This window comes from Hylobates moloch, unplaced genomic scaffold, assembly GCF_009828535.3.
Source record: "Hylobates moloch isolate HMO894 unplaced genomic scaffold, HMol_V3 SCAFFOLD_2, whole genome shotgun sequence".
Lineage (NCBI taxonomy): Eukaryota > Metazoa > Chordata > Mammalia > Primates > Hylobatidae > Hylobates > Hylobates moloch.
This window is the reverse complement of record NW_026652277.1, coordinates 128,750,721-128,764,116: the sequence shown is the minus strand read 5'-3', so window position 1 is coordinate 128,764,116 and position 13,396 is coordinate 128,750,721. Positions and strand designations below refer to the sequence as shown.

Here is a 13,396-nt window from a genome sequence, read left to right as displayed (position 1 = left end):
AAAATAATATTACTTAATTTTTTTAAAAAGTAGTACTTAGTGTGATAGCTATACAGGGACTCTGGTTCTAACATTAGCTTTTAAGTAATCCTAGTGAGTTACTAAGGCAATTAAATGGCAAAGAAATTCATAAATGAAATTCTAGTCTCACAAAATATTATATTGTTAAAAAATAAGACTTTATTTTACTAAATTTGAAACACTTATAAATAGGTAAGGAGCTTAACATGTATAATGTTTTCATCAGAATTTAAGATTTTTATTTTCCTTTTCAATTTAAGGTAGAACTACACTATAGTAGATCAGTTTCTTTTGCAGGATTACAAATCTCAAGAATATTCCACTTCTTTATACTTTTAATAGAGATGAGGTCTTGCTATCTTGCCCAGGCTGGTCTTGAACTCCTAGTTTAGGCAGTCCTCCTGCTTTGGCCTCCCAAAGTCTGGGATTACAGGCATAAGCCACCACGCCTGGCCTACTTTTTAATATTTTTCATGTTTTCTAAAATACATATGTATCAGGTTGGGTGCGGTGGCTTACTTACGCCTGTAATCCCAGCACTTTGGGAGGCCAAGGCGGGTGGATCACTTGAGGTCAGGAGTTTGAGAGCAGCCTGGTCAACATGGTGAAACCCCGTCTCTACTAAAAATACAAAAAATTAGCCGGGCATGATTGTGCACGCCTGTAATTCCAGCTACACGGGAGGCTGAGGCAGGAGAATTGCTTGAATCCCGGAGGCAGAGGTTGCACTGAGACAAGATTGCGCCATTGCACTTCAGCTTGGGCGACAGAGCGAAGACTCCGTCTCAAAAAATAAAAATAAATAAATAAAATACATATGTATCAATTAGTATTATGTTTGGCTATTACAGAGTGACCTAACAAAGAGAGTAGCTTATTTCTCTCTTAGGTAGAAAGTGGCAAAGCCTCAATGCCTTCTCTGCCTAAACAGCAGCCAATAGCTACAGGTTTGGAATGACATTCACAATCACAGGACCCCAGTAAGCCTTGTGGAACCCAATCTGGCACCCAGCTCACTTAGTATTCCAGGATACAGAACAAGGAACAGCACAGCAACACAGCAGCATGAGACTTATTTCTGCAGGAGTCTTTACTCCAGCCTCCCAAGTGTCAGCTGAGGGGTAAAGAAACAAGATCATTTTGGGTGGGTGCAGAAGCCACCTGGCTTAGAAGCTTTATGCTCCAGAAAAACCAATTCCTGTTGAAACAGTACATGAGTATTGCTTCCAGAAATATTTGCAATAAGGAACACCACACTTAAGGAATCCCAAAGCCCATGTTGTGAGTGGGCATTTGTAGTACGTGTTTGTCTTCCTGGTCCAGATAGTTTACCAATAAGGTGTCTTTTTTTTTTGAGACACAGTCCTGCCCTGTAGTACAGTGGCATGGTGTGATCTCGGGTCACTGCAACCTCCACCTCCTAGGCTCAAGCAATCCTCTTGCCTCAGCCTCCTAAGTAACTGGGACTACAGGCACGCACCACCATGCCCAGCTACTTTTTTGTGTGTTTTTTAGAGAGACAGGATTTTGCCATGCCACTCAGGCTGGTCTCGAACTCCTGGATTCAAGTGATCCACCCATTTTGGCCTCCCAAAGTGCTGGGATTACAAGTGTGAGCCACCGTGCCCAGCTAAGGGCTCATTTTTAATCATAAACAATATTGCCTAATATTACAGCTGACATTCCATTATTACCTTGCCTAGTAGGTTTCCGGAGAAACAGTGCTGAAAGCCAAATTCGAGGTCATTTCACCAGGGAGAAAGAAAGGATTTTATTAACCCTTTACTCATAGCAGTCCTGGGTAATCTCACAGTATCAGGACCCAGTCTTCTATATTGCTGCTCTGCCATTCGTGGCTTCTATTTCCAAAGTTACTTTGAAGTCCAAGAATGCTGCTGGATGGAGCTCTAGCTACCAAATCCATGTTCCAGCAGGAACAGATGAGCCCTCCTGCTTCCTCTTAAGCCTTTAAGTTTAAGGAAACTTCCCAGAAGCACCACTCAGCACTTGTTTTTTTCTTGTTTTTTGTTTTTTTTTTCCATCACTCAGCACTTCTTATTCCATGTCAATGCCAGAACTTAGTCATATGACCACATATATCTGCAAGGAAAGCTAGGCACATTGCTAACCTGAATACATTCTGGGATTCTGATACAAAGCAAAAAAGGGAGAATAAATAATTGGGTCAGGCATTTAGCATTCTCTCCTATACATACATATAGGGGGAACAATAAGCTGTTCATTAAAAGCTGAGACTAAAAAAAAGTCATATGAATTACTAGCTGGGCATGGTGGCATGTGCCTGTAATCCCAGCTACTTGGGAGGCTGAGGCATGAGAATCGCTTGAACCTCCGAGGTTGCAGTGAGCCAAGATCGTGCCACTGCACTCCAGCCTGGGCAACGAAAGTGACAGACTGTCTCAAAAGTAAAAAAATTAAAGTCATACAGACATTGGGAAGATTATGCTTATAATCATCTGCTTATGATTTGAAAATGCTTTTTATTAAGGTAAGTCATTTTCCAATTAAAGACAAAACTTTTTGAAGAAAAAATTATTTGGGCCAGGCATGATGGCTCACACCTGTTAATTATAGTACTTTGTCAAGGCAGGAGGATCACTTGAGCTCACGAGTTTGAGACCAGCCTGGGCAACATGGCAAAACCCCATCTCTACAAAAAGTACAAAAATAAGCTGGGTGTGGTCACACACCCCTGTAGTCCCAGCTACTAGGGAGGCTGAGGTGGGAGGATGGCTTAAGCCCACGAGGTGGAGGTTGCAGTGAGTCCAGATTGTGCCACTGCACTACAGCCTGGGTGATAGAGCCAGAACTTGATTAAAAAAAAAAAAAAAAAAAATTCTTCATCCTAGAACATTAGCTCTTTAATCTGTTAAAATAGCTATATCTCCATCAATTGTGAGATGTAATTAACATGAGGTATGTTTTAACTTACTGGTACTAGGTTAAACTATAGGAAATTGCTGTTTTTTTGTAGTTGGAAACAATCAAATATTGGCAATTTTACACAGCTCAATCTGTAACAAAGTATCAAAGAGTGAATAATTTACTTAAAAAATATAAACTAGCACAGATTTAGTTTACTGCCATAATAAAATGACTAATACAGCTGAATTCCAATAATCTTTCTCAAGTGGGAATTATTTTTCTCGATAAAATACTTTGTTGTAGACTAAAAATAGGCCCCAAAGATTTCCATGCTCTAATCCCTAGTATTAATGCCTGTGTATGTTAAATGACCTAGCAAAAGAGACTTTGCAGATGGAATTAATGTTTTTTGGTTTTTGGGTTTTTTTTGAGATGGAGTCTCACTCTGTCACCCAGGCTGGAGTGCAGTGGGGCAATCTCAGCTCACCGCAACCTCCGCCTCCCGGGTTCAAGCAACTCTCCTGCCTCAGCCTCCTGAGTAGCTGGGATTACAGGTGTGCACCACCACACCTGGCTGATTTTTGTGTTTTTAGTAGAGACGGGGTTTCACCATGTTGGCCGGGCTGGTCTCAAACTCCTGACCTCTTGATCTGCCCGCCTTGGCCTCCCAAAGTGCTGGGATTACAGGTGTGAGCCACTTCACCTGGCCAGAATTAATGTTACACACCTTTGGCTGGGTGCAGTGGTTCATGCCTGTAATCCCAGCACACTGAGAGGCTGACAGGAGGATCACTAGAGCCCAGGAGTACAAGACCAGCCTGGGCAACATAATGAGACCCCATCTCTTAAAAAATAAAAGTAAACAAAAAAAACAGCCAAGCATGGTGGTACGTGCCTGTAGTCTCACCTACTCAGGAGGCTGAGGTGGGAGGACTGCTTGAGCCTGGGAGTTCAAGGCTGCAGTAAGCTGTGGTCACACCACTGCACTCCAGCCTGGGTGACAAAGCGAGACCCTGTCTCAAAAGAAAAAAAAAAGTTGGCCGGGCGCAGTGGCTCACGCTTGTAATCCCAGCGCTTTGGAAGGCCCAGGCGGGCGGATCACGAGGTCAGGAGATCAAGACCATCCTAACACTGTGAAACCCTGTCTCTACTAAAAACATAAAAAATTAGCCGGGCGTGGTGGCGGGCGCCTGTAGTCCCAGCTACTCGGGAGGCTGAGGCAGGAGAATGGCATGAACCCGTGAGGCAGAGCTTGCAGTGAGTCAAGATCGAGCCACTGCACCTCAGCCTGGGCAACAGAGCGAGACTCCGTCTCAAAAAAAAAAAGTTATCGACTTAAAATAGGGAGATTATCAGGCCTGGCGCCGTGGCTCACGCCTGTAATCCCAGCACTTTGGGAGGCAGAAGCGGGTGGATCATGAGGTCAGGAGGTCGAGACCATCCTGGCTAACACGGTGAAACCCCGTCTCTACTAAAAATACAAAAAAATTAGCCGGGCGTGGTGGCGGGCGTCTGTAGTCCCAGCTACTCGGGAGGCTGAGGCAGAAGAATGGCGTGAACTCGGGAGGCGGAGCTTGCAGTGAGCAGAGATCTCGCCACTGCACTCCAGCCTGGGCAACAGCGTGAGACTCTGTCTCAAAAAAAAAAAAAAAGGGAGATTATCCAAGTGGGCCCAGAGTAATCAAATAGATATTTAACAGTGGAAATGGAAGACAGAAGGGTAGGTCAGAGAGAGGGACGATAGAAGTAACAGGAATGATTCAAAATGGGAGAGGGGCTTCACCCACTGTTGCAGGCTCTGAAGAAAAGGGGATCATGAGCCAAGGAATGAAGGCAGCCTTCAGAAGCTAGAAATGACCCTCAGCTAACAGACAACCAGGAAAGGAGACTTTGATCCTTTAACTGCAAAGAACTGAATTCTGCCAACAACTAAATAAACAAGGAAATGGATTTGCCCCCCACCCCAAAACCTCCATAAAGGAATGCATTCCTGCCAGCACCTTGAATTTGGCCCAGGTAAGACCTGTGTCATGCTTCTCACCTACAAAACTATAAGACAGTACATTTGTGTTAAGTCACTGAGTTTGTAGTAATTTGTAACAGCCTCAAAGGAAAACTTATATACTTACCTTAATACAACCTTGAATTTAAAGGACTCTGAAGGGTCCCTAAAGTCATTTAAAAATATTTCATTTTGCTTTTTTTTTTTTTGAGACAGTCTTGCCCTGTCACCCAGGCTGGAGTGCAGTGGCGTGGCTCACTGCAAGCTCCCCGTGCTGGGTTCACGCCATTCTCCTGCCTCGGCCTCCCAAGTAGCTGGGACTACAGGCGCCGCCAGCACGGCTGGCTAATTTTGTGTATTTTTAGTAGAGACGAGTTTTCACGTGTTAGCCAGGATAGTCTTGATCTCCTGACTTCATGATCCGCCCACCTCAGCCTCCCAAAGTGCTGGGATTACAGGTGTGAGCCACTGCGCCCGGCCTCATTTTACTTATTTTTTGAGACAGGGTCTCACTGTGTTACCCAGGCGAGAGTACAGAGGCGCAAACACAGCTCACTGCAGCCTCAACTTCCCAGTCCCAGGCCATCCTCCCAGGTCAGCTGCCCAGTAGCTGGTACCATAGGCACACGACACTATGTCCAGCTAATTCTAAAAAATTTTTTGTAGAGGCAGGGCCTCCCTATGTTACCCAGACTGGTCTCAAACTCCTAGGCTGCTCAAGTGATCCTCCCACCTCAGCTTCCCAAAGTGCTGAGATTACAGGTGTGAGCCACTGCACCCAGCCTAAACTGTATTTTAAAAATCCAACTCATGTCTGGTCCCAAATGATTCTGGTAAAATAAGTTGTGTTATGACTGGATATGTGTGTATAGCCAATAAAATGCAATAAAATATTAAAAGACTGAAAGCTACACAGCAATTATTTTTATGTAACAACTCTAAAAAGTTCTTGACAAGTTATTATGAGAAACATTTCATCTAAGAGTGATTTCTAAGGCAGCATTTGAGTTTCCATAAAAACAGAACCTTCTGTCTCAGAAGGTATATCAATAAGAGGACCAGAATCTTCTATTTCCAAGTGCATTGGTTTCTCCTGTTCACAACTCAGGTTTGAACTGTCGTTCATTTGAATCTCTTCCTCTTCCAATTCCAAAGATTTATCTGGGGCTGAAGCTACTTCTTCATCTTCATTTTCATGTAGAAAGTTACAAATCATGTTGGGTCGATAGGAGAAATCATTATCCTTTATTTGCAGCCATTCCACCCCACCTAATTTGGAGGGGATGAGGAATAAACAAAAAAAGAAACAAAAAATGAATTTTAGTATATTTTTCTTTCTTTTTTTTTTTTTTGAGACGGAGTCTCGCTCTGTCGCCCAGGCTGGAGTGCAGTGGCGCAATCTCGGCTCACTGCAAGCTCCGCTCCCGGGTTCACGCCATTCTCCTGCCTCAGCCTCCCCGAGTAGCTGGGACTACAGGCGCCCGCCACCACGCCCGGCTAATTTTTTTTTTTTTTTTTTGTATTTTTAGTAGAGACGGGGTTTCCAGGTTGGTCTGGATTACGGCACAACGAGATGGATTAGCCAGGATGGTCTCGATCTCCTGACCTCGTGATCCGCCCGCCTCGGCCTCCCAAAGTGCTGGGATTACAGGCTTGAGCCACCGTGCCCGGCCTATATTTTTCTTTAATTTAAATTTCTATCCTATGAATACATGTCAAACTGAAAGCCTAACAGAAACCAAGGAATATGGTGTCTAACTACTGATAAAATATAATTTGCATCTTCTCTGGGGACCTTGGAATGCCTATTAGGTAGGTACCATCAAAATCACTACAAGTTACCAACTTCGATTACTATTCCATGCCTTTTTCCAGAGTTCAGTTCTCAGCTCATTCTGAGAAATAATTTGAGCACTCTCTGCCATCTCATGCCTTCAAGGAAACTTAACGACTTCCCTACAATTTTTTTTTTTTTAAGACAAAGTCTCGCTCTGTCACCCAGGCTGGAGTGAAGTGGGTACGAGCTTGGCTCACTGCAACCTCCGCCTCCCCAGTTCAAGCGATTCTTGTGCCTCAGCCCCCTGAGTAGCTGGGATTACAGGTGTGCGTTACCATGCCCGGCTAATTTTTGTATTTCAATAGAGACGGAATTTCACCATGTTGGCCAGGGTGGGCTCAAACTCCTGACTTCAAGCCATCCACCTGCCTCGCCTCCCAAAGTGCTGGGATCACAGACATGACCCACTGTGCCTGGTTATTAGTCCTTTTTCTTCCAATTCAGCTTCAACTATAGATGTTCGTATTTTTTTCCTGCAATAACATCGTTCTCTTAGCTAGGCTCAAAATCTTGAAACTATCCTTTATTCTGTTATTTAGCATAGTACTTAAAATAGAATGAATCTGATGTTCACTCATATTCATCCGTGTCTGTTTCAATGTAATTTACTTTAGAATGCAAGTTCCTAGAAGGTAAGGGTCACACTTCCTTTGTCCTGTTTTGCCTCCAGCATGTAGCCGTGTTTGGTAGCCAGACTGCAAGATGGTCCCCAATGATCTTCACCTTCCTGGTATTCATGCCCCTGTGTAGTTCTGTCCCACACTGAATAGGATATTGTGGAAATGACAAGACTGTGACTTTTTTTCTTTTTTTTTTTTTTGAGACGGAGTCTTGGTCTGTCGCCCAGGCTGGAGTGCAGTGGCGCAATCTCGGCTCACTGCAAGCTCCGCCTCCCGGGTTCACGCCATTCTCCTGCCTCAGCCTCTCCAAGTAGCTGGGACTACAGGCGTCCGCCACCACGCCCGGCTAATTTTTTGTATTTTTAGTAGAGACGGGGTTTCACCGTGGTCTCGATCTCCTGACCTCGTGATCCGCCCGCCTCGGCCTCCCAAGTGCTGGGATTACAAGCGTGAGCCACCGCGCCCGGCGACTGTGACTTTTTTTCTTTGAGACGGAGTCTCGCTTTGTCACCCAGGCTGGAGTGCAGCAGCATGATCTCGGCTCACTGCAACCTCCGCCTCCTGGGTTCAAGCAATTCACCCACCTCAGCCTCCCGAGTAGCTGGGATTACAGGTGCGTGCCACCATACCTGGCTAATTTTTTGTATCTTTAGTAGAAATGGGGGTCTCACCATGTTGGCCAGTGGTCTTGAACTCTTGACCTCAAGTGATCCACCTGCCTTGGCCTCCCAAAGTGCTGGGATTACAGGTGTGAGCCACCACGCCCAGCCACGACTGACTTCTAAGGCTAGTTCATAAAAGACACTGTGGCTTCTACCTTGTTTTCATGGAATACTTTATCTGAGAGAAGCCAGCTGCCATATCAGGAGGACATTCAAACAGTCTTGTGAGGAGGACAACATGGCAAGGAACTGAGGCCTCCTGCTAACAACCAAAACAAATTTACAAGCCATATGAATAAGCCATTTTACTTCCAGCATTAGTGAAGCCTTCAGATGACTGCAGCCCAGATAACATTTTGACTGCAACCTTATCGGAGACCTGGAGCCAGAACCACCTACCTAAACTGCTCCCAAGTTCCTGATTCACGGAAACTGTAAGATACTGGTTTTTTGTTGTTGTTTTAAGCTGTTAAGTTTAGGGGTAATTTGTTATGCAGCAGTAGGTAACTAATGCAGACTCGAATTGTTGGTTGCTCATTTATCTGACTAAACAAAACACCCAAAGATTCCCAAAGATCTGTCAGATTATTAAAGACTAGGAAGAGGAAACTCACTCTAATAAGAATATCCCAGTGATAGCTAAGCTTATGATACAAGTCAGCCTTTCAAGTTTATTCTAGAACCTAGTATCTCTTTCTGCCTATAATTATTACAAGATGCCTAAAAAAGGGGATAGTTCAGGGATATACATAGTAAGAACAAGGGTTTATTATATAGTTGTATATAGGTGATACAATTAATTTTATAAGATCAATGTACCTTCAAATGTTTATTCCTTGTTAAGCTATAAATACTCATCATGAGAACCTTATTTACTAGAGTTTCAAATATGTTGTTGAGCAGTGAACTTTTAAACCATCAAATTATTATTTGTTCAACTCCACAAACATGTGTCTGCTTCAGGTGAAACAAGCACCAGTCTAAAAGTCTCTAGTATGTGGTGACCAGCAAGTGAAGAAGAGTAAGTGGATGCAAATTAAGAACTCATCACTGTAATCCCAACACTTTGGGAGGCTGAGGCAGGAGGATCACTTGAGCCCAAGAGTTTGAGACCAGCTGGGTAACATAGTAAGACCCTGTCTCTATTTAAAAAAAAAAAAAAAGGTTGGGTGCGGTGGTGCACACCTGTAATTCCAACACTTTGGGAGGCTGAGGTGGGCGGATCACCTGAGGTCGGGAGTTCGAGACCAGCCTGACCAACATGGAGAAACCCCATCTCTCTACTAAAAATACAAAATTAGCTGGGTGTGGTGGTGCGTGCCTGTAATCCCAGCTACTCAGGAGGCTGAGGCAGGAGAATTACTTGAACCCAGGAGGCAGAGGTTGCAGTGAGCTGAGATCGCACTACTGTACTCCAGCCTGGGCAACAAGAGCGAAACTCGTGTCCAAAAAAAAAAAAAAAAGAAAGGAAACCCTGTCTCTACTAAAAATTAGCCAGGCATGGTGGTGGGCACCTGTAATCCCAGCTACTCAGGAGGCTAAGGAATGAGAATCACTTGAACCTGGGAGGCAGAGGTTGCAGTGAGCTGAGATCATGCCACTGCACTCCAGCCTGGGGGATAGAGTAAGACTCTGTCTCCAGAAAAGAAAAAAAGAAAAACATCAAAAGAAAAAGAAAGGCTTGGCACAGTGGTCTCTTCAGGAGTTCTAGCCAAGCCTGGGCAACAGGGCGAGACTCCATCTCTACTAAAAATACAAAGGCCGGGTGCGGCAGCTCACGCCTGTAATCCCAGCACTTTGGGAGGCTGAGGCAGGCAGATCACGAAGTCAGTTCCAGACCAGCCTGACCAACATGGTGAAACCCTGTCTCTACTAAAAATACAAAAATTAGCTGGGCATGGTGGCATGCGCCTGTAGTCTCAGCTACTCAGGAGGGTGAGGCAGGAGAATCGCTTGAACCTGGGAGGTGGAGGTTGCAGTAAGCAGAGATCGCGCCACTGCACTCCAGCCTGGGCGACGGAGTGAAACTTCATCTCAAAAAAAAAGAAAAAAAAAACAAAAAAAGAAATAGCCAGGCATGGTGGAACACGCCTGTGGTCCCAACTACTGGGGAGGCTGAGGTAGGGGGATGGGGGGCAGAGGTCACAGTGAGCCGACATCGCACCACTGCATTCCAGCCTGGGTGACAGGGTGAGACCCTGTCTCAAATAAAATAATTAAATAATAATAATAATAATGATAATAAAAACTAGACTGAGGACTAACAACTGTGGTCCTAGAGTCTCCCCGACATTTAAAGCCAGCTTTTGCCAGGGGCGGTTTATCATGCGTGTAATCCCAGCACTTTGGGAGGCCGAGGCGGGTGGATCATCTGAGGTCAGGAGTTCAAGACCAGCCTGACCAACATGGCGAAGCCCTGTCTCTAATAAAAATACAAAAATTATCCAGGCCTAGTGGTGCATGCCTGTAATCCCAGCTACTCGGGAGGCTGAGGCAGGAGAATTGCTTGCACCCAGGAGGCGGAGGTTGCAGTGAGCCAAGGTGGCTCCACTGTACTCCAGCCTGAGTGACAGAGCGAGACTGTCTCCAAAAAAAAAAAAAGCCAGCTTTTTCCAGCTGTGAGGCTGTTGAAGGCTGCTGCAGTTGCCAAAAGTTTCCAGGGGATTTCACCTCGGGAATTCAGAACTATTGTGATCATATCCACTTCGCTCACAAGGAAGTTTTTTCCCCCACACATCAGACAGGTAATATGCTGATACCATAACAAGGTTTGAGGGAGGCACATCTTATACATGAATGTAAAAACATAATCATCATGCTTATGAACTACAAAAAGATACAAGGAAGTTTTTTTTTTTTTTTTTGTGAGACGGAGTCTTGCTCTGTCCCCCAGGCTGGAGTGCAGTGGCATGATCTCGGCTCACTGCAACCTCCGCCTCCCGGGTTCACGCCATTCTCCTGCCTCAGCCTCTCCGAGTAGCTGGGACTACAGGCGCCCGCCACCACGCCCGGCTAATTTTTTGTATTTTTGGTAGAGACGGGGTTTCACCGTGGTCTCGATCTCCTGACCTCGTGATCCGCCCGCCTCGGCCTCCCAAAGTGCTGGGATTGCAAGCGTGAGCCACCGCGCCCGGCCCTACAAGGAAGTTTTTAATTAAAGAAGGGAGAGGGGGAAGGAGAAGAGACAGAGAAGCACTACTGAATTCCCTAGGGCTTAGATATCAAGTTTCTTCAAAAACTCCTCAGTCATTTCCAATGCCAAGCAGATAAAAGATTTCTATGTCACCAGTGCCTTAAGCTATATGAGAGTTCAACTGAATTTTAACTCTATGCTTGGTAGTTTACATGGAGTACCCTCAATTTTAATATATTAAACATATTATGAGGCCAGGCACAGTGGCTCACACCTGTAATTGCAGCACTTTGTAGGCCAAGGTAGGTGGATCACTTGAGGTCAGGAGTTTGAGACCAGCCTGGCCAACACGGTAAAATCCGGTCTCTACTAAAAAAATTAGCCGGGCATGGCTGGGCACCAGTGGCTTACGCCTATAATCCCAGCACTTTGGGAAGCCAAGGCTGGCAGATAATGAGGTCAAGAGATCGAGACCATCCTGGCCAACACTGTAAAAACCGTCTATACTAAAAATACAAAAATTAGCTGGCCCTGGTGGTGCGTGCCTGTAGTCCCAGCTACTCCAGAGGCTGAGGCAGCAGAATCGCTTGAACCTGGGAGGCGGAGGTTGCAGTCAGCCCAGATCGTGACACTGCACTCCGGCCCGGGCGACAGTGCGAGACTCCGTCTCGATAAAAAAAAAAGAAAAAAAAAATTTAGCTGGGCGTGGTGGTGGGTGCCTGTAATCCCTGTTGCTCAGGAGCCTGGGGCAAGAGAATTGCTTGAGCCCAGGAGGCAGAGGTGGCAGTGAGCCGAGATTGTGCCAATGCACTCCAGCCTGGGTGACAGAGCAAGACCCTGTCTGAAAAAACAAAAAAAAATCATGTATAGTTATTACTAAAAAGTACAAGGACTGTCCTGGCATCAATGTATCATTGTCAAAGCCAGTACTGGATCACCTATTTTCAGAGAATAAAGGTAACTAACCTATGTTTTCTTCTCCTTCCTTCTTCTCTGTCAGAAGAGTTCTTGTCATGCTGAGCTTCTTCATTGTATGGCATTTATATTTTAGCACTGTTCTATTATTGCCTTCTGTATCAGCTAGAACAGAAATGAACAACATTATTATACTTCTTATGCTATCAAATAAAACAAAGATGAAGCCTTAATAATTCCAGTGTAGGGAGTCAGATTCAACTACTTCCTGTCAAGATAGTGTAGTAAATTCAAAGTATAACTCATCCCTCCTGCTCCAAGCATAGAAAAATGATAGATAAAATACATTAACAGGCCGGGCATGGTGGCTCACGCCTGTAATCCCTGCACTTGGGAGGTCGAGGCGAGTGGTTCACCTGAGGTCGGGCGTTCAAGACCAGCCTGGACAACATGATGAAATCCTATCTCTACTAAAAATACAAAAAATTAGCTGGGCATGGTGGCACACGCCTGTAATCCCAGCTACTCGGGAGGCTGAGACAGGAGAAATGCTTGAACCCGGGAGGTGGAGGTTGCAGTGAGCAGAGATTATGCCACTGCACTCCAGCCTGGGCAACAAAAGCAAAACTCTGTCTCAAGAAAAAAAAAAAAAAATACATTAACAGTTGAAAGCACAACTGGATTCAAAATAACAAACATCTTCAAGGGACAGAAACACAGAGTTATGAGTGAGATTAAACCCATAGGTCTAACAGGCTTCATTCTTGAAATGGAAATTGGGGCCAGGAATTTTACCCTACAGTGTATTGGGATCTAAAATTCTACCAATCAAATTAAGGACCAAAGTCAGACTTACTACCTGAAGCCAAAGTATGGAGTAGGGACATTCTCAATCATGAAAGCCTGAGAAAAAAAATTGCTGCCAACCTGCTGCCTGGAGTTAAACTTTCAGAAAACTGTATGCCTAGGCAGGAGGGAGGATGAGGCCCTTGAGCCAAGGAAATAAAGCACAGACACTTCCATACATTGCTACTGTGAGTGTAAATTGATACCATACTTTAGAAAGTAGGCTGCTCTGCCTATGAAGTAGCCCTTCTTTTATTCCTTGGCCAGGAGTGGTGGCTCACACCTGTAATCCCAGCACTTTGAGAGGCCGAGGCAGGCAGATCACTTGAGGTCAGGAGTTTGAGATCAGCCTGGCCAAGATGGTGAAACCCCGTCTCTACCAAAAATACAAAAGTTACCTGGGCATGGTGGCAGGCGCCTGTAATCCCAGCTACTCAGGAGGCTGAGGCAGGAGAATTGCTTGAACCTGGGAGG

The 13,396-nt window shown here is 45.1% G+C and overlaps 1 protein-coding gene, 1 long non-coding RNA gene and 1 other non-coding gene across 3 annotated transcripts in view; 1 reads left to right on the top strand and 2 right to left on the bottom strand.

Moving 5' to 3' along the window:
• LOC116470958 (uncharacterized) overlaps window positions 1-13,396 on the top strand; it is a 28,754-nt gene that overhangs the window by 7,516 nt on the left and 7,842 nt on the right. The window contains exon 2 of the long non-coding RNA XR_009212453.1: window positions 4,703-4,923. This is a non-coding gene — a long non-coding RNA (uncharacterized LOC116470958). The remainder of the gene's footprint in view (window positions 1-4,702; window positions 4,924-13,396) is intronic.
• GTF3C6 (general transcription factor IIIC subunit 6) overlaps window positions 5,819-13,396 on the bottom strand; it is a 15,807-nt gene continuing 8,229 nt past the window's right edge. The window contains exons 5-6 of the mRNA XM_032156693.2: window positions 12,128-12,241; window positions 5,819-6,178 (exon numbers count right to left, since the gene is read on the bottom strand). Coding sequence (XP_032012584.1) covers window positions 5,901-6,178; window positions 12,128-12,241 — 392 coding nt within the window. The 3' untranslated portion in view covers window positions 5,819-5,900. The remainder of the gene's footprint in view (window positions 6,179-12,127; window positions 12,242-13,396) is intronic.
• LOC116477800 (small nucleolar RNA U13) lies at window positions 10,763-10,866 on the bottom strand. Its single transcript, XR_004250648.1, has one exon. It is a non-coding gene; the product is annotated as a small nucleolar RNA U13 (small nucleolar RNA).